Raw genomic sequence first — 26,610 nt, 5'->3', positions numbered from 1 at the left:
CTAATGAAATAATGGATTGAGGTAAAAATCATCAGCAGGTGCTATAACCAATGGAAAAGAGGTGGCTGAAGACCAAAATACTCAATAAGATACTCAATCTATCCAGTTTACTGGATAGATCTGGGGGATACCACCTTAATCAAAGAAAACCAAACCTAACACCCCAATACAGGGACAACCTAATGTGATGCACTAGAACATATACAAGCTTACTTATTTTGCAACCTCATCCCTGCAAAAGCCATTTAACCTGAATCAAATCATGAAGAAACAAAGAGACAAATCCAGAATGTGGGATTTTCTATAACCTGAACTTATTTAACACACTTAAAGTATAATAAATAGAAACAAGGGATCTCTAATACAACAGATTTTCTGGAACATACTTTACTGTTCCCCATTTAAACAGGTAAAAAGGATTACGATGTAGTTGCTCTGAAATTCCTCTATGAAGCTGAAGTCTTCCAAATTAGTTAAGTGAAAATGAGCTCAAGTCAGACAATCAAGAAATTATCTAAGAGGCAAGAAAATAGGTTGGATAACTCACAAACACCCCTGTACTTTACCTGCAGCTTAGAACTCCACATACTTCAAAATATGGATTTAACAGGTTTCTTAACAGAATGGCTGATCATTTTTAGTGAGAGAGGTAGACATTTCTTGCCGTATTACACACCATATGATTAGCAGACCCTTCGATTTCTCTCCAGTAAGAGAATTTATCATCAAGAAAGTCACAAAATTTGTAAGCAGTCTGGACTCATGTTTATTGAAGCCAGTAATTAGAAACATCTTCTTTTCCAGCACTAAAAAGCAAGGTTCCACATGACCGCATAACTGCATCCAGTTAGAGCCACACCCCTGGACTAAGGCTGGTGGGGGAATAATCTGCAGTCCTAATTTTAAGTTAAAAACACCAATAAACTTAGTATAGAGACGACAGTGAACTTTCACTTACAGCATCAACATTGTTAAGGTCATGATGTACAGAGCAGTCACTTTCAAGTTTGTTAAACTCATAAAATACGACATCATCAGTTTAAATAGTGATTTTTAAAATGCCAATCAAAAAAAAGTGCAAACAAAATTAAATAATTCTAGCAGCATACCCGTTGCATTTTTTAGGAAAGACCAATTCATGGCCCTTATTGTGGCCAGATCTTCAAGGTTGGGCTTATTTCTTTGATTTTTCCATTTTAAAGACAAACAGCAGATGTAACCACTATAATATATATAAATAGTCAGAAAATTGTCTTTAAAAGTCTACCATACAAGTGTATTCTGCAAATAAAATGAATTTTACTTTAAAAAGTAAAGGCTGTTTATTGTTTGGCCTTTGGTTCCACTGCTTGAAAACCCCAAAATAACAAAAAAATCTCCCCTCCTCCCACCCCCCAAAAAGAACCCTGCAGCTTCCCAAAGTTGGTAGACTTTGGCAACCACTGAGCACATGACATGCGCACCAGTGTCTTCCACTACTAGGAGTATCCACTTGTTATGAGAAACTCAAAGTGATCTCCAAGAAACCTTCCCTCACAAGACAGGTGTCCTAGCACTTCATCAGTTTTAGTACATCTTATATTGACACAAAAGTGCTTATGAGTTTAAATGACAAAAAAAAACTTTTTAAAAAGTGAAATTCTGCATTACAATTTGAAATCAAACTGTATCCCCCATAGGCATGTGCCTTTCCAATAATTCTGTCTTCTTTCTGAGATCAATCATTTTGCGCCCACCCCCATCCCAGCTGCTATAGAGAGAAGGGCTAAGTGACCCCACCATCAGTGTGGCCACAACTGTTGGGCATCTACTGGTCACTACACCACAATTACCCTTATACAGTCAGTTTACTGTCATTACGTGGACAATCTGGTGATTGGAAGCCACAATACATTAAAAAAATAACTGAATTTAAAAAGGGTTGAAAAAGTGTATTTTTTGTAACAGTAAGACTGGCACAAAAAACATGTTTTTATGTTTGTCAGAAAGGCAACTAAATACTCAGCTTTCTCAACAGTGTTCAGACCTTTACAAAAAAAGCAATTCAAGACAGTCTTGGAGTCTTATTATATACAACACAGGATATTAAGTTATGCCCAGTACTATGTTAGTGGTCAGTCAAATCTGGTATGTAAAAGTAATGACGTTAGGGAAGTTATTTTCAAACTCAGTACAACAAACATTCATATAAAAAAAGTAAACTCCACATAAGTGAACTGTGGTTTTTTTCCCCTTGGTTTGACAACAAATGTTTAACATATTAAATCAATGGTAGTGTTTGCATTCAAATGTTGTGTCACATATAAAATTAAAAGTGCCATTTCAAATCCACAGAAGTCATTTCTAGAATGGTGGTAGGACATGACAATGTGCATGAATTTGCCCTAAATGGAGACACGGAAACTCTTGTTTCCTTAAGAAAAAAATGCTACATTTATGAAAAACACAAGTAAGAGAAATGTATCATTTCCATTTTCAATATAAAACATTCACACTTATTTGTCCATCTGATAGCACTGAGCAGACCAGAGAGCTAGGACAAGACCCTTTTGCATCAATGGAACTCTGTGAAGGTGTCCACAGACCGTAAGGCAGGGATTGGTGCAAGCCAGTTCATCAGAGTGCAATTACATTACAAACCTCCCTCAAACTTTCTGTAGCACATTGCATTATGGTAAAATGAGAGGTTTGTTACCCATTCTCTGTTAGTAGGCCAGCCTGTGGTAGTATAAAAAAATTTTTTTTTAATTTAAAAAACAAAACAGGAGCTATTTAGAAAAGAATTCAAACTTAAACTAATTTTGTAACTGCTGACTTTAAACACACTCCACAGTGACTGCCCCCGGAGGCACATGCATGGAGCCAGCTCTTCCCCCAAGGACACGGCCTGGGCCACACGTGTGCGTCGGGCAGCTGCCATCTTCCCCACCTGTGTCAGCTCCGCCTGACTCAGGCACCCCCACACTTCACACATCTTTCTTAAGTTAAAGATGCGTTCAGAACAAGTCTTATTCCCATTTTCTCAGTATTTAGTTTGGAAATACTTTTGAATCTTAAAAATGATTATTCGACTTTCTACTGAACACACGGTATTTACTAACACCGTTCGTCTCCTCCTTCCTCATCTCCTCCAACCTTCAGCTTCCCCACCGTCACTTCTCAAATTCCTCCTTTCCGTCATTCTCTTTCCTGGACTTGCTGCTACTTAATCTGCTTCCCAAGAACAAGTGAATTTGTTAACACTCAACTGGTCAGACTAACCACCCTCTGATCAATGATTTCCTGGTCTCATTTGCTCCACCCTGAAAGAAAGCGGGCCCTCTTTCTCCCAATCTACCCTCCCTTTCACAAAAGGCCCAGCTGCACTTGCTTCTCACGAAAGAGCCACATGCCTGAGAGTCCAAGGGTTATCCTTAACAAAGGGGTCTGACACGTAACCTTCCTAAATGTGCATTTCATACTCGGACAAGCCAATGAAGTATTTTTTTAAGTTCATCTCCCCTGCCCCAAAAAACTGATAGCATGTGCCATATCAGAAAAATCCTTGTCTTAGCAGATCAATATACATAGTTATTTGGTCATTTTACATATGCACTTTTTAAGGAGGATCAGGCTTCATTTTCTGTTGAAGAGTTTGTTACCATGGAGTCTGGTTTTCGAGTCATTCTATCCAGTTCTTCCTGAACATTTGTCAACACAGTCTTTTGTCCTTAAAAAAAAAAGAAAGAAAGAAAGAAAGAAAAAGCAGCAGTGATGGGAAACAGAAAAGAATTTTTCAAAAGGAACATTTAAAATTTATACAGACTTCTGTAATCACCTGTAGTGACCTCAGTAAGAATGAAAGCAAGCCTTTTGTTCACTGCAAAGACTACGAGGAGACAGGCTAATTCAACCCTTCCTTCCAAACACAACAGGTCCGTGTTCCTCCGACTACGTAACTGCCCCCTGACTGGGCAAGGCGTTGTGCCAAATATAAGGGCCTTTCTGAAAACACTCTTACCACCCACCCCCAATCCCATGCATTGTCATCACCTCCTCATTAGAGGTGGCATGTGAGTTCTGGCATACGGCAAACTACTTTCTGTGCCTTAGATAGGTGTTTAGCTTTTGTTTTTAATTACAATACTCTAACTAACATGGGTAGCCTGGAAACACCATGCTTCAATAAGATTATAAGACTAAGGTCAGACATAGTCAAGGCTCATATTTTTTTGTTGTCAAATGCCAGCTGGGGCATGGAAATGACCCTTTTCTCCTATCAGAAATACCAGCCCTCAGCCTGGACCACCAGACCAGATGAAGTCTCTAAGAACTTAGGAGTCCCTAAAGGTTTGGCTGCCCTGAGGATGGAGTGATTTTCTAAGGGCCTCCTATGATTTGAAAACACCAGTTAAGGCAAAAAGTATTAACATTCCTTATAGTCAATAGAAAGTGAAAAGCAAACCCATTTTAAAATAGCCTAGTGGGGCACCTAGGTGGCTCAGTTAGTTAAGCGTCCGACTTCGACTCAGGTAATGATCTCATGGTCCATGAGTTTGAACCCCACTTTGGGCTCTGTGCTGACAACTCAGAGTCTAGAGCCTAGAGCCTGGAGCCTGCTTTGGTTTCTGTGTCTCCCTCTCTCTCTGCCCCTTCCCCACTCACGCTCTGTCTCTCAGAAATAAATGTTAAAAAAAAAAAATAGCCTAGAGCTTCCCAGCAAAATGGGTAATTCCCAAGGAACTCAGCTCTTCAGTTTCAGAGGCCTCCAAGACATAGACTTGCTCTACTGCCCCACACGGAAGGAGTGTGGATCGCCACAGAGAGTGTGCCTGTGACAAGTGGGAGCTTCATCGAGGAGGGACTGATGACCCTTCAGTGAGACAGTAAAGGTTCACAGGCTCAGTTCATGGCAAGATTAGGGACAGTGAACAAATATCCTTATAAAGCATCACAGAAAATTAAACATAATAAATAAAATATCAATGCTACACCCTGGACCAGACCTCCAACGAGTAGTTCTGACACCAAGGTTACATAGTTCAGGATATACCTCAACCCACCCAACAGTCAGTTCCTGAGAACCCAATCAATGTACACAAATCCCACCTTTAAATGTGCCAAAGAAACCTGCATGCTGCAAAGTGTACTGCTCAGTATAAGGTGATGTGCTTACTTGCTTGGCTGCTGGGAACATGGAGGATGTTAGATAACCATCAGATAACTAACGGTGATCCTGTCCACACCCCCACCTCCAACACTGCTCAACCGCAAGGATCACAGATCTCAAGGGCCCTTTAGTACCTGACTTCTTGGCTGCGCTCTGCACACCACCAGCACCAGGACTTCCAGGAGAACCAGTCTTTTTACTCAGCAGACTATTGAAGAAGCTGGCCAACACCCCCTCACTTGCTGCATTATCTAAGGAAACATGAAGAAAACAAGCCTCACATCACCTGGATGACTCAACACCACCACAAAACTAGTTTTCAGCTTGGAATTGTCCATTTGTGGCTATCAATTTCGCAGGACACTGAGCACATTCATTACTGCCACTGCCAAGGCTACTCATTTATTAGCATGTTAAGTGCAAATCTGTTTATAGATTTCCCACCTATTGGGGACATAACAGAATTCATGCTCCATATCATCTCCCTATCCACAAGGCAGTGTTTTCCAAAGTTTTATAAGCCCTTAACACTCTAAAGCTGATGTGAAAAGGTCTCATTCTGAATTGGAGGTATCTATTGCACACATAAGAATTAAATTTAAAAAATTTTTGAGCATTTTATTGTAGCCAGCAAGTCTGGATATTACTAAGTCACTGGGATAAGGGCTACTTACAATTCTAAGTAACTGAGCTTGACAAGAGAAATGAAGTGGGAAGAAACTCCCACAATTCATATATGCTAAACATTAAAAATGAGACACAAAACCAAGGACTCAAAATATACACTCTATTTTATTTTACTTATTTTTAAAAGTAATCTCCACACCCAATGTGGAGCTTGAACTCATAACCCCAAGATCAAGAGCTGCATACTCTAAGAGCACCTGTGTGGCTGTCAGTTAAGCGTCCAACTTCAGCTCAGGTCATGATCTCATGGTTTGTGGGTTCAAGCCACACGCTGGGCTCTGTGCTGATGCTCAGGGCCCGGAGCCTGCTTCAGATTCTGTGTCTCCCTCTCTCTCTGTCCCTCCCTTGCTTGTGTGTGCTCTCAAAAATTACACATTTAAAAACATTTATTATTTATTTACTTAAGATTTGTTTTTATTTTATCTTGTTTTTGAGAGAGAGAGAGGGAGGGAAGGAGGGAGGGACAGAGAGAAAGAGAGAGAAGTGGGACTCACCCAAAGTGGGGCTTGAGCTCATCCAAAGCAGGGTCTCATGCTCAGCCAAAGTGTGGGCTCATGCTCACCTGAAGTAGAGCTGGAGCTTACCCAAAGTGGGGCTCGAACTCCCAAATGGTGAGATAACAACCCACCCAAAGTCAGATGCTTAACTGACTAAGCTACCCAGGTGCCGTTATTTATTTTTAAAGTTTATTTAAAATATTTGGGGCGCCTGGGTGGCTCAGTCGGTTAAGCCTCCGACTTCAGCTCAGATCAGATCTCACGTTTGTGGGTTCGAGCCCCGCGTCAGGCTCTGTGCTGACAGCTAGCTCAGAGCCTGGAGCCTGCTTCCGGTTCTGTGTTTCCTCTCTCTACCCCTCCCCCTCTCATGCTCTGTCTCTCTCTGTATCAAAAATAAATAAAACATTAAAAAAAATTTTTTTTTTAAATATTTTAAGAGACAGAGAGAGTGAGCAGAGGAGGGGCAGAGAGAGGGGGGAATAGAGGATAGGAAACAGGCTCCGGGCTGACAGCAGAGAGCCCAATGTGGGACTCCAACTCTCAAACTGCAAGATCATGCATGACCTGAGCTAAAGTCAGAAGATCAACTGATTGAGCTACCTTTATTTCTTTTTAATGTTTATTTAGTTTGAGAGAGAGAGAGAGAGAGAGAGAGCGAGCGAGCACATGCCAGCAAGCAAGCATGCAAGTCTAAGGGGCAGAGAAAGAGAGAGAATCCCACACTGACAATGTGGAGCTCAACGTGGAGCTTGACCCCATGAAGTGTGAGATCATGACCTGAGCCAAAATCAAGAGTTCGACACTCAACCAACTGAGCCACCCAAGCAATCCTCAAAATACACATTCTAAAGTGACTTATGTTATATTCCTCTTTGAAAGACCCTGAATGGCCTAAATGATGTCTTACAGAACCAAGTGTAAGGGTCTGCCAACCACAAGCCCCGTCCCCTTGAGCAAAGGAAAGTGGAAAGCAGCCCCTTCTTGGGGAAAAGAACAGCCCAGTTGCCATGGGCCTCCACCTTCCAAACCCAGCCACATACCCCTTCAGAGCTCAGGCCCAAGACTATAAACACTCTCCACAGAGACAGGATACGTACTTTTGATGTTTGGGTCCGGCTTCTTTACTGATGTGCCTGGGGAGGCACTGGGCACACTCGCTGGCCCTCCCCGGCCCTGAGTTCTTGGAGAGCCAGAGGGTCCTCTTGCAGGGGATTCCTAAGTCCAAAACCAGCCCATGTTACATAGAAACATAAAAATAACAAAAAATACATATTCCAAAAATGAAGATATGATCTGCAGGGTATTTTTCACAGTCTAAGGAGAAAGGTGCTACAACTGAGACTTTGCTCCCAGCTCAGAATCCTTCTGGACCTTAGTTTCTCCTTAGAGAAGAGACATCAAGATAATAAAGCCTGCTCACTCTATTTCCCAGAGCTATATTCCTTTCCTAAGTCCGCTACTCTGTTCCTGGCCCTGGGCCTTCAGAGAAACTAAATTCCCTTTGAAAATACAAAAACCCCACACAAATATAAGCTCTTAGAAATAATGGCATAAAGTGTGAAAACAGCTACAACACTGGGTCTTGACCCCGTTTATTTTAGGGTACTCACAGAAGCTCTCGTGGGTGTGGCTGGCTGCTTGGCAAGGAGTGACTGCAAAGAGAGGGACACACTGGCCATTAATCGAGGCCTGCAGAGTGGACGGAAATCTGGAGAAACACTTACTACCCAGTACTCCATTAGAGGGCGCCATTAACAACAACCAAGCCAGGTTTTATATTATACATGCAAAACATTTAAATTCAGAAATGTGGTACATGGTGAAAAAAATAACCCAAGTAACCAGTTTTGGAGTTAAGGAAGCAAGGAGAAAGGAGGACCAGCTGGCCAAAAAAAACCCCAAAAAACAAAAAACCCCCGTCAACACCCTCTGCTGAGCTGCCTGGACCATCAGGAAGACCTGTGACGCATCTAAGTGACATGTCTAATAACAAACAGTCCTAGTAAAACAGAAAGGGGAGACTCGGTTTGCATTCTGAACTGTCAGCCTGGGGAAATTTCTCTCCTCACCTACAATTTGGGTACATCAGCTCACCTGCCTTCAAGCTCAGGGCTTTGTGGGACCATGTGAAATAATGGAAGTGAAGTCAGGGCACTTGGTAAACTGTCAACACAGGGAGTGTTATGCCAAAAAAGCCTAATTTCAAGAGAGAAAGGGTACTTAACATGATATCAAGCCTACTGTTGTTGAGAGTCTGCAAGTAGGTAGGGGATCACCTGAGGTCTAACCCCTACTCTGTACCAATGCTAGAAAGGGGAGGGAACAAGGAGACCTGGTGGCAACCCCTTTAAAGCTGCAAGCTCTTTGTGATGCCCTCGACCTCATCCCAGGGGACTGGCATTTCATGCAAGAGAAGGCCTCTGGCCTCACTGGTTTTTCTTACCTGTTGTTTCATTAGGAAAACCTGCTCATCCTCGGCTGCCAACTCTTTGTCATGGACCAGCTGTGAAAGTGAAGTGACACAACCATTTGTGGTCACAGGCCAAGAACACTCAAACTACTGTCAAAATGGTCACTGAAAGAAGAATCTTGGGCTCGGGTCTCAACATGGGTCCAGGGAGAGTCCCTGTAGCAACTGCACAATTATATGTTTCTAGCCTGGCATCAACTCTATTCTAAGACCAGCCAAACCATGTGGCCAACTGACATTTTTAAGTCTGGCAGGTTCTCAACAACCCCTCTTAAACCAGGGCCTACAGATCAGGGGAGCACAGGGATCTCAGTGATCCTGAGGTGGCGGTGGCATTGTCAAGACTTAGAGGGAAACTTCAACCCAACTCCTTGCGGGCACTCCATCACTCACGTCCCACCACCTGGAGCCATTTATGTTCACACCAGACTTCACCTGAACTTTTTGTAAAAGGCTCTTGGATTACATTTTTATTCCCCCGAAAATGGTTCAATGTATAAGACATAGCTCTTTTTATTTTTTTAAAGACATATTTCTTCTTTTTCTTCTTTTTTTTTAATGTTTATTTTTGAGAGAGACATAGAGTGTGAGCAGAAGGGCAGAGAGAGAGAGAGAGAGACAGAATCTGAAGCAGGCTCCAGGCTCCAAGCTGTCAACACAGAACCTGATGCAGAGCTCAAATCCACCAAGGATGAGATCATGAGCTGAGTCAAAGTCAGATACTCAACCAATTGAGCCACACAGGCACCCCTAAAGACGTATTTCTTTAAAGGTTTTTTTCCCCCATAAAAAAAAGAGAGAGAGAGAGAGAGAGAAACACCTAAAACTCAAAGTGACTGATCGGGGTACCTTTCTCACAGGAGGTTTCACAATAAAATCTTCGTATGCATCTTCTGGCTTCACAGTTGTGAAGTTTTCATGTAAAATAGCTATTTTCTTTTCATTGTCCCAGCCTGCAGGTCTAAAAGCAAAGAGATAGGCAATGATTTGCTCTTCCTGGGGCTGCCTTACAGCACATGTTAGAGCACATTCCGGGTTAGCGAGGGCTCCTAGGTGAGACCCCTTCCCACAAGATCTGGTCTGTAGCTGGTCTGGTCTGTAGCTGCTGGGGTTGCCTTGTAGCTTGTGACAGAGAAGCCAAAATTTACTGTTCTCTACCAAGTTCATGGGGCCCAAGACCAAGGAGCCAGAGTGAGAGCTTACTGACTACACATGCTGACCCACAGGAAGTGTTCAGAGCTTTCACACAACTCCACCCAGAAGAGCGAGGACACAATGGGGCCTTGTTCCCACAAAGCAGAGGACACAAGGAACAGCACACACAGCTCTGGAGGAGATCATTTCTCTTGGGCTTTGGTGTAGAGGAACTGAGAACTCTTCCGAAAACAGTTTTCTTATGGACTAGTTCATTAATTTTACTGGTGTAGGAAGATGTACCGCGGAGCAAAGTAGGAAAGCAGGATCTGCACTCTCCTGGGCTGCAAACCAGAGGGACACAAGGAGTCCTTGAGGCTCCTCCATGGGTGCTTCCCTGCTCGATCAGATCACTAAGCAGGATGGCACCCACATTCCATTGAGTTAAGCTACAGTAGCCTATTGTTCCCACCAGACTCTCCTAAAAGGGCAACTGTAAAATACCCTTTACAGCGTTATCTTTGAACTCTTAAGAAATGTTAAAAAAATGGCTGCTGACTGTTCTCAGAGGTCTTCCTTTCTCCATCTACGTCCTGCTTCACCACTCTATAAACAAGAGGGTGCTCTTACCCAGGGTACTCCACCCAAATGGTTTTGCTGACTTCACCAGCTCCTAAATAGGTAAATTACCAACAAGATCAAAGATTCAAAGGGACAGGGTATGATCAAGACACAGCCACGACCCAGGCAGCCTTCAGAAGCTGTGAGATGCTCCTCTCCAGACCAGCCCTGAACCTCAACCTGTCTTCCTGTTCCTTGGGATCACAAGTAATTTGGGCACTCACATATCATTCAGAGCTTGTGTCTTTGGTGCCTATGTGATTGCTGTGGAGAACAATCCTCTAAAATCCACCCAAAGCTCCAGCTTTGCTATCTGTGAGTAGCACAAATGAGGTTCTCCCTAAATGTTCAGGAAGCAACCTATTCAGTCCTAAAGCTCTTGACTATCAAATTTTCAGCCTTCTCAAAGACTATCCTTCCTGCCCCTCCATTCCTTCTGGCCTGCCTAGCACACACCCCCTCTGCCCTCCCTGCTGCACTGCCTCCACTACCCCATTACTGCCCTCCAGTTCGGTGTGCAGTGACCACGTCCCGTTCACTTCTGTGTCCTTAGCATAGAACCCAGGCACCTAGTAAGTGCCCAGCAGTTGCTGAATGAACTGTAATTCTGAAGTCAAGAGGATATCTAAGCCTACAAACACTGATCTACTAGCACAAGTCCTTTCAGAGGCTACACAGCTTTAACATTCATTCACGCATCTAAAACACTCATCATTTTCCAGTGACAAAAAAACACAAACCAGAACAGACAGGTATCTTAAGTCTTTGCCCAGGACCATTAGCACCCATGGCTCCTAAAATACACAACACCAAAAACACAACACACATTCAGTATAGCCAAAGCCCATGCTGACAGGTTCACCACCAAGGGTGCCTGCAATCATCCCTGCTGGAGTTGACAATAAATGGCAAAAATGGCTGGCTTAAAATGGTACCTTGCTCTCAATGATGAAAGGCAGCACCCAAGACCACACTCCACCTACTTCCCTTAGACTGAAGCAGAATGGTAAATAATCTAGAAAAGATCCGGGTATATCTATCCCCTGTGAGGTCCAGCCCAACCACTTTGCCCCAAGGCAGCAGAAAGCTGGCTGTGTACAAGAGAGAAAAAGTTACCTTGTTTGGAAGGATAAAAAGAAAAGAGCAAATATACTATGAAACAAGCATTTGAAATCACCTATAAGGAACTCACATAAAAACTGCATCCTTTTCCACAACTAAGGCAGGCGTGATAAAGTGGAAGCCATACGTTTTGTGAACAATGTACTTATACAACAAGTCGAGGTTTTTCTCCTCCTTCACTGATGTGTAAATCAAGGCTGCTCCATCTAATAATCTGCTTAAGGAAAACCAATTCACTGCAGGAGGAGACAAAAGCAAACATATCCAAGCATAATCCTCAAACTACTATTCACAGGCTCATCAGTTTTTGATCAATACATGACCAACAGAAAATGTTAAAACTTTTAAAACTAAAATGGTAATGACAGATGAAACATGTCAAGAGCATAAAGGATGCCAATGGTGGCAGGCCATGCGGTTCATTTTTTAACATGCAGACTGCTGTCTTTTGACTGATCAGGTTGGTTCGTAAGCAGTCAAGTTAATGCCTCTGAGATTAGCCGAGGAAAACACCTTCAGCATATCCAGGGTGCAGATTCATTCCTACACACAGTTGTTCACGTGTGATCCAGTTTATCATTAAGCACATCCTCTGTAAGAGTTGGGTACCTACGTGTATCAGAACCCTCTGATGAGCTGGACAAGATAAAAGGCCCAGGAAGTGGTAGGAAACTATCCCTCATCACCATCCCAGGATGTGGGGATGTAGCACCACTTGCTACTGTATTTTTACAGAAATATGACTCAAAAGACTGCTGATGCACTCTCTGTCTCATGGACACCACAAAACATAAACATATGGGAAACTCTATGTGGCATCTATAACAATACTGCTTTGGGTAATTACCCTTTTCTGCAAAAAAGCAAAGTTTAAAAAGATTTCCAAGATATGATAAAAGTAGTTTGGTAATAAGACTATCCATAACAGCTTTCTTCTTAATATGAAAGCCTATCAAGTGTACAGCATTAAAAATATAAATGAATGAAAGGCAGACACAAATTAGTCTCAAATTCTAATACAGTAAAATACAAAACTAATAAAAAGATGTATCCAGTTTTTCCCTGGCAGAAGACCATTCTAGATTCAGGAAGTTCTTTATCTCTTTGAAGATGCCAATCTAGAAGGAAGCCTGAATTAGCACAGGGGGAGCCTGTGCTCCTGTGCCCTGACACAGCGCTCCAAGGATACACTGGAGGCAGAACCTCCGTAGATGTGACTGGATGAAGTCAAAGTGCTCGTCCCTGTAATCATGCTCCTTCTCCAGGACACTCACCGCATCACACTGCAGGGAAGAAAGAAAGAGAAAGGAGTCACCTCTTTGCTTCTCTGCCTGCTGAGGATGGGAATAGCATCTTCTTTAGAAATAAACTATCATAGTTCCAAAGAAGAAAGCCACAGCCAAGAGTCTAAACATTAATTAGACAAAAGTGAAAGTGAGTGAAAAGAGTGAAAAGCAACTGGAGATTCCCCCTTCATCCTGGGCTACAGTTTCTAGGGCTGCAAAGTGGGGACATAACAGTCTGATCACCTCACAGTTCTAAGAATCAAACACGGTCAGGCAGTGGGACAAGGCTGTGCACTGCACCCTCCAAAGGACTCCCATCTCACAGAATATAATGCAAATGGCACACTCTGTGATTGGGAATAAAGTACTTTTAAAACCCAAAATGTTGCTGTCAGCACAGGTTCTGATGCAGGGCTCAGACTCACGGACCACGAGATACGACCTGAGGTGAAGTCACACACTCAACCAACTGAGCCACCCAGGCACCCTCTAAGTTTATTTATTTTTAAATAATCTCTATACCCAACATGGGGCTCAAACTCATAACCCTGAGATCGAGTTGCACGCTCATCTGACTGAGCAAGCCAAGAGCCTCATAAACCCAAAATGGTTTTAAAGCTACTTTTTTCTTCTTTTCTAAGAGGAACAACTGTTTCTCTACAACTCAACTTAATTTTCATTCCCACACCATCACTCTACAGGGGAGAAGAAACTGAGTTCCCTTCCTTCTTTTTTCAGTGTTATGTTCTCTCCTGAAAATCATCTCAAATCCAACAGACTTTAAATGACCAAAACCCCAAAAGAATTCTGCTCTTCTATATGATTTTTTAACTATCAATTTAGGCTAGACCAACTGGTTTACAGAGCCTTAAAAAAACTGTTTTCAGTTCTGAGTTTAAATCACTCAATACAGTTGACAGTGGAGAGATTAACTAAGTTTGTATAAACCAACATCCCAGCACGTCGTTCGTTTCTAGCAGCAACATTAAATGACAATATTTTCTAGCCTGACATATTTAATGTACCTTATGAATCCTGAATTATGAATCCCAACTGTCCCATGGGAAGACCCCCAACAAGAGCCTCTCAGTTTCTTTCCGATGGTGACTGCTCACTGGCCAAACCCAGGCAGAGCTACAATTCCCTGGCACTTACCTTCGTGCATACCACCAACACAGGGATTCCCAGGTTATGAGTCAGCATGTTGTCACCAAGTGGCAGAGAAACATTTTCTTCATCAGGACCTGAGGTCAGAGGCCCTCTTCTCTGTGGGGAACCTTGACAACCTTCTTCAGGCTCAATATAGTCTTGAAAATCTTTCACAACTACAGGTGAAAAAAGGAAAGGAAAATCACACACACAAATAAAAATACACATGCCAGTTTTAGAAAACTGAAAAAGGCAGTAATAAGCACAAAAAATAGAGTTGTGACAAACTTCCCAACTCTGCCTTACTGTAATATCAGGGATTTGGAGGTGGTGATACAAAATGCCAATTCTGACACATTCAGTCTCAGCATTATTTCAGAGCAGCAAACAGATTCCCCTGGACATGTTTACTTATATCTAACTCTTAAACAGGTATTAAATTTTTTTATTTTTCTATTTTAGAAAGATTTAAATTTTTTTAAATGTTTTTTATTTATTTTTGAGAGACAAAGAGAGATAGCGCGAGTAGGGGAGGGTCAGGGAGAGAGGGAGACACAGAATTTTGAAGCAGGCTCCAGGCTCTGAGCTAGCTGTCAGCACAGAGCCCGACGCGGGGCTCGAACCCATGAACTGTGAGCTTATGACCTGAGCCGAAGCCGGACACTTAACCGACTGAGCCACCCAGGCACCCCAAAAGATTTAATTTTTTTTTAAAAAGATCTTATTTTTACGTAATCTCTATGTCCAACATGGGGGCTCAAACTCACAACCCTGAGGTCAAGAACTGTATGCTCTTCCAACTGAGGCAGTCAGGCATCCCTTAAATAGGCTTTAAAAACTTCTAAGGTTTTAGTAGATTCTATTATTTAATAGTTTCTATGAAGAAAGCCACATTTCTTGTATATACATTTTCAAAAAATCAGAAGAGTAAAACCACCTGAATTCCACAAGAACATGCCGTTTCCATACAGCTATGTCTGCACTAAGGAGCAAGGCTGGGGCTTGGCCAGCACCATCCACACATCTCCTCATCATTCTCACTCTTGCGGACCCAGTCTCATCTTTAGGAGACCCTGAATCACTGTGCAGTGTTGACGGACCTGTTCCTAACAGGGGTCAGCGGTAAAATGTCCACTTCTTAGCACACATAGTCACTCCTGGATCAAAAGTACAATCCCACAGGAGGGCCTTCAGGCTGAGAATGGTTCATGGCCCTGGTTAAACCAAGTGAACACAAAGCCCACGGACCCACACCTTTTCGTGGGGACTTCAAGCCTCATATGTCAGGCCAAAGAACAGGCCATGAATTAAAGCTACTATAAGCTAGAACAGCAAACAAGCAGCTCTACCTTCTACGCCCAACAGGACAAAAGGACCAAAATGCCTTTCAGTCTCATCCACAATAGGCTGATAAAAAAATGCAAATAACTGGATTAAATAGAACCTAGGGAAAGGTGCACATACTCCTCTTCATCCACAGAACAGGTTTCAAACATTTTAAAACAATGAGTTTTAACTTGTAGCGATTTTAGGTTATCAGTATATAAGTTCCTGGAATTATCTAAGAATACATTGTCTTTCCTAAAATACTGAACAAGTTGAAAACCATCTCAACTAAGACCTAAAGTGCAGATATAACTAACATTTCATTTTACAGCTTCTTTAATTAAGCTCATTCATAGAATTCCATTGTCAATATAAACACTTGACAGATCTCTACTGCATTTTAAAAAAACAGAGACAGAGAAGGGTTTTCTCATTAACTTAGCAAGGTTATTGAAGGATCATGAAAAAAATGAAAGGTTCTCATATGAATCTCCTTAAAAGTATTTTAACAAATCTTCAATTCATTGAAAAATACATTAGTCTAAGTTTGGGTAATACTTATCACTGCCCAGTATCACATGAGGCCCTCAACTAGGGTGAGCATGGCAGAGCCTGGAGCAGGTTACAGGTGAGCTGAGTGTCTGTGGGATTAGGCAAGAGTGGGGCAGCCCCAGAGGTCTGCTTCATATAACTCCGTTACCCAGTGTGCCACACAAACCGTTGTATTCTACCTATGCCATGATACGAAAATAGTGGGAAGCTCTGGGTTGGACTAGTCACTCTCTAAAGCAATAACTTAACTGTGGCTATCCAGTAGCCATAGGAAATACGCATGTTTTTTAATAACTCAGCATTTCAGAAAATAATTGGAAGGCAAAGTATTCATAACACAGAGGTTGGTGAAAGGAAGGATACTAAGAACATAAAGAGCACTGTGTTATTCAGATAATAAAATGTGCATTTCCCTTAGGGTGCATACTTACCACAGTATTAACAATTTCTCTCCAATGGTGAGATGCCTAGTATTTCACAGAAGGAGCCAACAGCTCGCCCAGGGGCTCCCCTTTTAGCATCACGTAATAGTGGGTGGCAAAAGGAGACCAGAGAGCCCTACCCTAGCTGCTGCCGCCTTTCTCTCATCTTCTTCTTCCTACCTCATTGATGACCCACTGGTTCCACAGTCCTGAAAAATCCCACAGACAGCGCCTAATCTTTCTTCTCTATTTGATAAGTAAGGGAAGTGCCAAATATAAAGCAGGAAAGACAAGACTAACTTACATAAGCACTACCTTCTAGAGGCTCTGGGGTTGCTCTGCCTTCCGCTCACTGCCAAACAGCTGCCAGAGATTTAGGACCACTGGGGGACCAAATCCTGAAAAAGTGTGCCGCCATGGAGCAGTTTTCCAAACTCAGCAGACTGGAGACTGGTATTAGATTGGAAACTAAGTTGAGTGACAGCTTTTCACTCACTCAATACAATACCTAGAGTCCAACTAATCTGCAAAGAGGAGAGTCTGATGTGCGAGATGGCAGCCAAGTACTTTATTAAAATGTAACCTAAAACCAGCATTAACAAAGGCACTTCTTCAACATGCAACACAACGGCGTGACTACCATTCCAAACATTTCAGACAAAGGGTGGTGAAAACAAGAGAGGCCTTCAGAAGGTTAACCAGAGTCAGGAGGCCTGGACGTGGTTCCTGCAATTGCTAGTTGCCCTCCTATATCCTTTCTCCTCTTCTTCCTTATAATCAAACCAAATCCGGATATCTAGAACACATGGCCATACAGACTACATTTCCCAGCCTCCTTAGAAAGACAACAGGCATGTTCCCTTCAACCTTTCTTTCCTCCATCCTGCTGCCTAGAACACTAATGCAAAGGCAGTGACAGCTCTAGTTGTCAAGAGGAAGAGAACCACACCCTAGAGATGATAAAGCAATAAACAGAAAGGAGACAGGATCCTTGACCTGACTTTCCAGAGCTGTTTTCCAGGCTTGAACTGCCTACCTCTGCATTTCATTTACAGGAGAGAGAAATAAACTTCAGTCTTATTAAAGCACTGTTATTTTGGTTTTGTGTCACAAGCAGGTAAATCTGATCCTAAGTGACATAAGCATCAATGACTAAGCAAAAAATGAATTCAATAGTTTAGGGGAATTAAAGATCCCCAGAAGGAGGCATCTCATCTGCTGTGTGCATCTCCAGTGCATAGAACAAACCTGGTACAAGGCACATATTTCTCCTCTCTGGGAAAGAACAATATCCACGGCTCAACCTTGCTTTTGTGTTTGTTTTAAAAATCTTTACAAGGTTAAAAAAAAAAATCTTTGTAAGGTTTTAACACTATGAAAACAGATTCAGAGACTGAAATCTCCAGGGCATTAACCCATTAATCTGGGTAGGATGCTAAATGTGCAGTGAAAGACAAACAGCTCTTCAGCCTCAGAACTATTCTAAGAAGTTGTCTTTAGGGTCTCTATTCCAGGGGAAAAAGAGGCATTATCTAGAAAGGTCAGTGTTTGAAGGCAGACGAACCGTGCTGCAGAACAACCACTGTAGTACACATGCACACAACACACCAAAGTATCAGAAGTTAAATTCCTTGTTTTAGCTAATGTGGGACAGGAGCAAAAGGAATTTGTGACAAGAAGACACACAGCAAGAAATCTGATTTGAAAAGCACATCAAAATTTCCGAGCCCTTTTGCCAGTAAGTGTGAAGATCCCGTGTGCCATGCCCTAGAAGCCCTCATTAATTCACTAAAGAGAATGATGTCATCCTGTGGACGAAAGCCAGACTGAGCCAAGCCTGTCCTGGCCAACACTGCTACTGCTGAACACTGCCATGGCTCTAGCCCCTGCCCCTCCCATTTCCCTGGCAAGGGGACAGAAGCTGATGTAAGTGCAGAAGCAAGAGAAAGGAAAAATAAGCTTCTGAATCACACCAAGGGAAAACAAAACAAACGAACTTCCTTTAATTTGAAAGTTCTTTGTTGTCAAAAGAACCTGAGTGTCCTTAGTCTTAAAATAGCCTTTCATTTTAATGACAAAAAAATGACTTCCTATTCCTAACTAAATCATACTTGCTTGATGACAAAATGAACTAAGGTAGAAGCTGAAAGATTAGTCTCCTTTAAGGACTTCCTTTAAACCTGTCAACAAAAGAGTCCTTAAGACCTCAATGGAATCCCAGAGCAATGGACTGACAGTTAAGTCTCCACACCCATTGATGCAAACTCTGGCAGCCTGAGTAACAGAAAAGCAAAAAGACCCATAGACTGATCAAACTTTAAGGAATGAAGAGAAGAATCTTTCATTTTTTTTAATGTTTATATTTATTTTTGAGAGAGAGACACTGAGTGTGAGCAGGAGAGAGTCAGAGAGAAAGGGAGACACAGAATCCAAAGCAGGGCTCAAACCCACAAACAAGAGATCATGACCTGAGTCGAAGTCGGACATTTAACAGACTGAGCCACCCAGGAGCCCCAAAGAATCTTTATGGTAAAAAAGAACCAAGGAGATGAAAAAAAGGAATATGCTTTCATTTACCTTCTGCAACTGTGATGCTTGAGAATAATACTGCTTTAAGTACATTTTGACTATTGAATTCATAAGCGGAACTCTGAAATAAATGGTGCAAACAAAACCAAATATTCTGTAAAGGAAGCTTTGTAATCTGTTGACACTGTGAAAAGGAAGGTAGCTTGAACCATCCCAAGAGACTAGTCAACTTTCCAATTGAGAAAATTCTATTTTACTTACACTTCCGTTCCAGCTCCCTCATTTCTTCTGGTGGAATTTTCATTTTATCAATGTGCTCACGTAAAACACTAGCCCATTTCTGTAGAGATTCCATCACAGTCCAAGGCCTAGACATGTCTGCCACAAAAATGACCAGGGTCTCCGGCAAGGACTCAGCAGAAACTGCAAACTTCAGCAGACCTTTATGGTACAGGTCTCCATCCAGAATCCACACATTGCAGCGTGTGTGATCTAGGAAAAGAAGTAAAGCTAAGTTACTACCTCACAATGACCATCAGCACAGCTGGAAAAAAGCCAAATCAAGAACTTAAAGGTGACAATGACTGAACTCCACACAAAACACAACAAGAAATCCTAATCAGAAAAGAGCTCAAGCACTCAGTGGGCAGTAAGCCTTGGTCAAGGTACCTGGTGAACCATTTAAGCTTTAAAATTTTTAAATCATGACATACTATGTCCACATGTAAACAGATTCCAGCAATGTCTGTGGAATGAAGAGTAAAGGACATTTTAGCTCTTAATGAGAATCAAGATACATATAAAAGCTAAAATGTTCACTGGTCAACTGCACTACTGTCTACATAACCCATTCTCCTCAGATATCAGCAATCTATGAGGCAGCCAAGCTGTGCTGAGCAGCCTGCGGTTAAATAAGGTCTTCTTGTCAGGCACACTAAGCAGCGTGTTCCCATGCTACCAAGGGTGCCAAAGAGACAGGACCTTTGTGTTTAAATGCCAAGATAAAATCATTACTTATACACACGGAGGTATGAGTTTACTGGATGCCTGATATTAAGGAATTAGTAATTTTTGGTATAAAAATATGGTATGTTTTTAAAAATCCTAATCTTTAAAGGATGCCTGAGTGGCTCAGTTGGTGAACGTCTGACTCTTGATTTCAGCTCAGGTCATGATCCCAGGGTTGTGGGATAGAGACCTTTGTCAGGCTCTGTGCTAAGTGTGGAGCCTGCTTACAATCCTCCCTCTTTCTCCCTCTGCCCCTCTTCCCAGCTCATACTCTCTCTTCTTCTGGAAAAAAAATTAAATAAATAAAGATTAAATTTTAAAAAACCCTTATGTGTGCCTGGCACCTGGGTGGCTCAGTCTGTAAAGTGTCTGACTCTTGATTTTTGTTCAGGTCATGATGTCATGGTTTGTGAGTTCAAGCTCTGCATCGGGGTGCACGCTAACAGTGCAGAGCCTGCTTGGGATTGTCTCTCTCTCCCGTCACCTTTCTGCCCCTCCCCCACTTGTGTGCACACTCCCTCTCTCAAAATAAACTTTAAAAAAAAATTTTCTTATCTTTTAGACATATTGATTGAAATATCCGCAGATGAAATACCATGGCTGAAATTTGCTTCAACATAATCCAGTGTGAAGTGAAAGGAGTAACAGGTCAGAGTATAGTTGAAATAAAGTTGGTAAAGACCTGATAACTGTTTGAGGCAAATAACACATACACTGGAGTTCATGATTCTAGTCTATGTTGTACCTTCGTTTTCCATAATAATAAGTTAAACATATACACAATGTGCAACTGCTGACATTTCATGAAGCATGTGCTTCCACAATCCTAACTGGATGATCAAACCATAGAAGGTAATTCTCCAAAATGGTAATTTTTTTTTTTTAAGTTTTTAGATATTATTTTTGAGAAATAATTTTCTTACAAAAGTGCCCTGAGGGAAAACTCCTATAATCAAAAGTATCATTTCACTAACTTCTTTCCCAATAAATTCCAAAATATACATAAAAACCTATCTTCTGCTAACTACCCTTTTTTGTATAATCAATTCATTAAAACATATGCTGTAAAAAATTTAATATTCACAACTTTATTCAACAGTATAATAAGGTACTTTCAGAATTCTAATACATTTTAGACGGTGGTTTGGGTTTGGGTTCTGTGAATGCCTTCAAAGATACTGCTCTGCACCTGAAGCCTGCTGATTTTAACGCTTTCCCCTCACCAGGCATCGTTCCTTTCTTCAGCCTCTCTTCCCACTGCCCACTACACATTATCACCCATGTGCATGGAGATCACACATACCACATGTGACATTAAATTGATGTCCACAGCCCTGGAGACAGTGATCCTTTGATGTGTCATCCCCCACCAAAAACCAGGGACAAAAGACCATTTTCTCTGTGTGATTGTCTGCAAAATGTATATTTACAACCCAGTCATATCACAGAATAAAAAAATGGCAGGGAGGAGCGCCTGGGTTGCTCAGTCAGTAAGCATCCGACTTTAGCTCAAGTCATGATCTCATGGTTTGTGAGTTCGAGTCCCACTTCAGGCTCTGTGCTGACACCTCAGAGACTGGAGCCTGCTTCTCATTTTGTGTCTCCCTCACTCTCTGACCTTCCCCCACTCACGCTCTGATTGTCTTCAAAAAAAAAATGAATAAACGTTAAAAAAAACTTTGTAAAAATCAACAACTACTAAAAGATGTATATTAACTACTGGTAAGGGTAACTCTTCCATCAAAAAAAGACATGCAAAAACAAAAACAGACCCGTAAGTAAGTGGCCTAAAAATGCAGAGACCAGGAAATTTTTAAGGCAACCTTATGGAATGTGAAATAAATGTTAACATGTCCTTCAACTCAGAGGCAAGTGAATATGGTTAATATGATGCTCTGGCATGATATATACTTATGCCATCTTGATAAAAGCAGCTATAGGGATTCAGAGAGTATCTACACCATGTCTTGTACTTTCAAAAGGGTACTAGAGCTACCACTGTATTTCAAGTAGCCGGCTATACCTAACACGCACCACCTCTCATTCTGTCAACTTACAAAACTGGTATGGTTACCCAGTTCTACAAATGAGGAAACTGAGGTGTGGAATGCTTAGGTCAGTCACAACTAGCAATTATGGGAGCGGGACTCTTAAACAGTTCTGCTGGCTCCAAAACCCAAGTGCTGTCCACAACAACCATGCTGCCCAACAAAAACTGGACGCAAAAGGCTCCGACAATATGAGACCCTCTAAGCCTAGCCCAGCGGCCCCTCTGTCCCACCCGTACCCACACTGATGCCAATGCGCCCAGCTGGGCACTTGAATGCCTCTGTCTTCTTCATACAAGAAGAGCCCTCAGCACCAAGGCTATCTCCTACCTTTCTTTCACATCGTTCAAGCAACGTTCGGCACAGCAAAAGAAGCAAGGAGAGGAAGAACAGGTATGAAGTCTCTGGGGTTCTAAAATGACCATCACCTTAACATTAATACAATGCAGGTCTCCAAGCTTTAACAGTAGATCCTGATCCATGACCTCTGTGAAATAACTCTTGGAGAGCAAAAAATTAATAAAAATTATACTGCTGGAAAGGACCTAAGTCCAACTTCTTCAAGTTGGCAAAAAGGAAACAGGGAACTGAGGTGGTAGGATTTAGTCCCTTACATAATCACCCTTATATGTGATCCTTACTCTTTAAACGGATAAAGGCAAATATAAAGAAAGTAATCTAAAACAGATTCTTCACTCTTATGCTACACAGATAACCTTCCTACAAATGCAAAGACCTAAGCACCAATGATTATTTACTTTAGAGCCATTCATAAAGGTTTAAGTTTATAAAGGAAGCATTACTGAGTAGCGGTTACCAAAAACTATTACTCCAACCCAACTCATAATTATAAGAATTTTTAAGAAATACCTAATCCTTATGAATGCTTATCATACACTGTTAATATTTCCAACTACCCTGTGTAGAAACTATTACTATCCACATTCTAGAGATAAGGAATTAAGAGAGAACACCCTCACCTCTGGAAATGAGCATTTATTACATTTTCACAAAGAGACCTAGAAAATTCTCCTGTGAATATCTGTTAAACTGTTACTCTCTGAATCAGACAAATTTCAGATGCTCCACTAGACCTGGCAGAGTAAGAATGCGTCCAAGTCAATCTGACAAACATTTCTCTCATAGAAAAGTCCAAAGGTTTTAAAAACATCTTTCTTAACTTTACGTGCATCTGAAACTCTACTTTCAATAGCTCCTTGTAACGGGGGCTACCCAGAGCACCAGCTAACAGCCTCATTCCTCATTTTGACTAACATACTATAAAAAGGAAAAAGGAAAGGGGCATCTGGCTGGCTCAGGCAGAAAAGCATGCAACCTTTTTTTCTTTCTTTTTTCTTTAATGTTTATTCACTTTTGTTATTGAGAAAGAGAGACAGAGCATGAGAGAGGGGCAGAGAAAGAGACAGACACAATCTGAAGCAGGCTCCAGGCTGTGAGGTGTTAGCACAGAGCCCAATGCGGGGCCCAAGCCCGTGAACCATGAGATCATGACCTGAGCCAAAGTCGAAAGCTTAACCGACTGAGCAATCCAGGTGCCCTGTAAAAGCATGTGACTCTTGATCTCAGGGTCATGAGTCCAAGCCCTAAACTGGGTATAGAGATTATTCATGTAAATAAATAAATAAACTTTAAAAAAGTAGGTAAAATCCTACAAAGACATACACTTCATCTAATCCCCTGTGATTAATTCTCATAGAACAAAACAGAAAATAGGAGCCACAACCACAGAGTCTGAGACACGCACTTACCCCTTACCACAGAGCAACACTTCACTCACCATCTCGGTCCTCATCATGGACGCTGAGGTAGAGATACTCTAGGCCTCTTCCTTTTTTGCCATGCTCAGCTCCTTGAAGTTTAGTCATGAGGGTTGTTTTACCAGAACCATCTTCACCTACATAGGATGTACATCAGAAGGCAAAGTGTGCCATTTATTCTAAGCAAGGATGGGGAATCTTGACACTCACACAAGTGACGACAAAGAATTTCACACAGAGCCTGCTGCTGAGGTCTCACTTGCACTCATCATAAACAAAACAGGCTTTGCTGTAAGAGTGACTAGGGGGATGGTGGTGACAAAGGTGGCAAATTCCAAGATCTAAAATGATATTCTACTGCAGTCATCCTTATTTCACAAGGGAGAGAATACGGCAGGTCCACAGATCTTGACCACAATTTAGAAGACATGTATTTGGAAAATTGAAAGTAAAAGGTGGGGTTAGTTTCACACAGAATAAACTTTTACCACAAGAAAAGCATGAAATCTTCAAAATATAATTAATCTTAAAGCCCACAACTTTGAACTAAAAACGTCTGATCCTGCCTCACAATCATGAAGAATAGAAGCTATTACTCCCTTTTAGTTTTAGTATCTCTCTTTCATAAGGATCCTGAAAGCTAGGAAACTGTGAAAATAATCACAGACCTAAGTAAAACTCTTAAGCACAATCTCAGTAATTATCAAGTGCCTCCTCATACCCCTCCAACCAACAACCACTCCCACACTCGAAAGAGAAATCTTAAACATTAAGAACCACCATCACCCAGAAATATTACTAGGGATTTAATAATATGGAATTACAGGACATGAGAATTAAGAGGCATTACACAGATCAAAGGCCTCCTGTTCGTCCCCACTGTTACTACTGTATTCAGACACCCTACATCCCATCTGGAACATGGTGAACAACATCAGCCTGACTTCAATACCTGCTCATTTTGAGCCACCTGCAACTCTGCTGCCAGAATTTCCTTTCTAAAACACAGACCTGGGGGTGCCTGGGTGGCTCAGTCGGTTAAACCTCCAGCTTCGGCTCAGGTTAGATCTCACGTTCGTGGGTTCGAGTTCCACATCAGGCTCTGTGCTGACAGCTAGCTCAGAGCCTGGAGCCTGCTTCCGGTTCTGTGTCTCCTTCTCTCTCTGCCCCTCCCCCTCACATGCTCTGTCTCTCTCTCTATCAAAAATAAATAAAACATTAATAAAAAAAATTTAAAACACAGATCTGGTGACCTTGATTCCCCACTTCTTGACGCTCTCTAAAGGTCCTCTATTACCTTCTGCAATGGTCATCACCTAAAAAAGACCATAAGCTCCCCTCAAAAAGTTGGGAAAACCACCCTCACAGTGATTCCCTAAGGATTAGGAGATGGACATGAAACAAAGGCCCTTGAGAATCAGGGGCCCCCAGGAAAAAGCATCAACTCTTCAGCCTTCCACAATCTGACCCAATTTATCTCATCAGTCACCTTCCACAAGGAGCTAATGGCAGCTTCCAAACCCACAAACCCTCCTGTTACCTCTGTTACTGCAAACACTAACCCTCTTATCCTGCATGTTGATGCTCATTCTTTAAAACACCTGACCCCAAAATACCCTCTTGCAAAATAGCATCAAGCAATGTGAAGTCCCCGCGATAATCTTCCCATGCCAACATGGTGTAGTGTAACTACCAACGTATCTGTCTCCATCGTGCTGTGTCTGAGGGATGTCTGTGCCATCCCAGTGCCCAGCCTATAGGAACTGCCCAACAAATGGGTTCTCTGGATGAATGAACCTGATCAACTCCCTCACTTACAGAAGGGAACTGAGACTAGACATTCTAAAGGACCTGACCCAGGAAACCAGCAGTGTCGGCTGGAACGATGCAGTAAAGTCCCCAGTGAGGACCCCAGGACCTGCTGTCCTTTGCAGAGTCTCTGACTGTGCCCTACTCATAAAGACGGAGAAATGGTTCTGGTGGCATCTCCCCATAGCCCTGACCCCCAAGTCACCTCATTTTCCCCACCTCCTCCACCTAACCTCATATACTCATCTCCCTCTCCACACCTGCAAATTGGTAAACTTCGAGACTGTGACCACAGGGAACCAGTGACATTTAAAGTAAGGCTGATGTTGCGGCCAAATGACTAAGGAATGTGGGGACACCTCCACGCCAGCATCACTGGACTCTCCAAAAGAGATATCCCAACCTCAGGCACGGTGGACTTGGACCTGGCCACTCTCCGGCAGTCCAGCCAGGATCTCCTGGGCGAGGCAGGCTGCGGGCAGGCGGCAGGAGAGAGGAAGCCTGGAACCTGTGAGAGGGGCGCCCGTCTCGCCCACCCCAACTCCCCGGGCAACGCCCCACCTCCGGCGCTCACCGAAGACCAGGATGTTCTTGCCGGACGGCAGCTTGGATCTAGCGCGGGTGGACACCTCACTCAGAATCGAGGACCTGTGGGGATAACAGCAAAGCGGTCATCCCAGGGTCTAGCCTGGACCTGACAGGCCCGCGACGGCCCGTCAGTCTGTCCGACGGTGCCTCCCAGTCCGACCAGCTCCCCACTCGGCCGCACCCTCCCTCGCCCCGCCGGTCCATCCCGGCCGCTTCGCGGTCTTACCACAGGCTCTGGCCCTCTTCCTCCTCGCTGGTCAGGTCGCCGGCAGCCGCCACCGCGGGCCCGTTGGGGCCCAGCAGCAGCTTCTTCTCCACCCCCACCGGCGCCATCTTGCCAACTGCAGCCACAAAGAGGGCCCTCCCCCGGGCCCGCCGAGGACCCGCGAGGACCCTGACCGGGCCGCCCGCCGCCCGCCACCCCCGCCCCGCACC

The 26,610-nt window shown here is 42.8% G+C and overlaps 1 protein-coding gene across 3 annotated transcripts; it reads right to left on the bottom strand.

Annotated features, from left to right (window-relative positions):
• Positions 1-742: 742 nt before the first annotated feature.
• Positions 743-26,557, bottom strand: DYNC1LI2 (dynein cytoplasmic 1 light intermediate chain 2). Of its 3 annotated transcripts, none has more exons than XM_029926353.1 (13): positions 26,402-26,553; positions 26,162-26,235; positions 23,799-23,915; positions 19,206-19,436; positions 14,122-14,291; positions 12,870-12,963; positions 11,751-11,886; positions 9,653-9,764; positions 8,777-8,836; positions 7,944-7,985; positions 7,431-7,548; positions 5,284-5,400; positions 743-3,709 (listed from the first exon to the last, which is right to left on the bottom strand). In XM_029926353.1, exons 1-13 carry the CDS (start codon positions 26,506-26,508, stop codon positions 3,609-3,611), a joined length of 1,479 nt encoding a protein of 492 aa, XP_029782213.1. In that variant the 5' UTR covers positions 26,509-26,553; the 3' UTR covers positions 743-3,608. The 3 variants fall into 3 exon arrangements, with proteins under 3 accessions (XP_029782213.1, XP_029782214.1, XP_029782215.1); XM_029926354.1 differs by lacking the exon at positions 743-3,709 and adding an exon at positions 4,669-5,166 and having other exon boundaries at positions 26,402-26,557; XM_029926355.1 differs by lacking the exon at positions 743-3,709 and adding an exon at positions 4,669-5,163 and having other exon boundaries at positions 26,402-26,557.
• Positions 26,558-26,610: the final 53 nt, after the last annotated feature.

The sequence above is a fragment of the Suricata suricatta genome, chromosome 16 (assembly GCF_006229205.1).
Source record: "Suricata suricatta isolate VVHF042 chromosome 16, meerkat_22Aug2017_6uvM2_HiC, whole genome shotgun sequence".
In the NCBI taxonomy this organism is placed as follows: domain Eukaryota; kingdom Metazoa; phylum Chordata; class Mammalia; order Carnivora; family Herpestidae; genus Suricata; species Suricata suricatta.
Note: the sequence above shows the minus strand (reverse complement) of the source record. Positions and strands in the feature narration are given on the sequence as shown.

Excerpts from the sequence above, each read along its gene's own strand:
- DYNC1LI2 (XM_029926353.1), bottom strand. The coding sequence starts at position 26,508 with ATGGCGCCGGTGGGGGTGGAGAAGAAGCTGCTGCTGGGCCCCAACGGG. Across the intron at positions 11,887-12,869 it reads ACGGAGGTTCTGCCTCCAGT|ATGGAGCAGCCTTGATTTAC; the intron begins GTATCCTTGGAG and ends GCAGATTATTAG. Across the intron at positions 9,765-11,750 it reads GAAAAGGATGCAGTTTTTAT|ACCTGCAGGCTGGGACAATG; the intron begins GTGAGTTCCTTA and ends CTTTGCTTTTAG.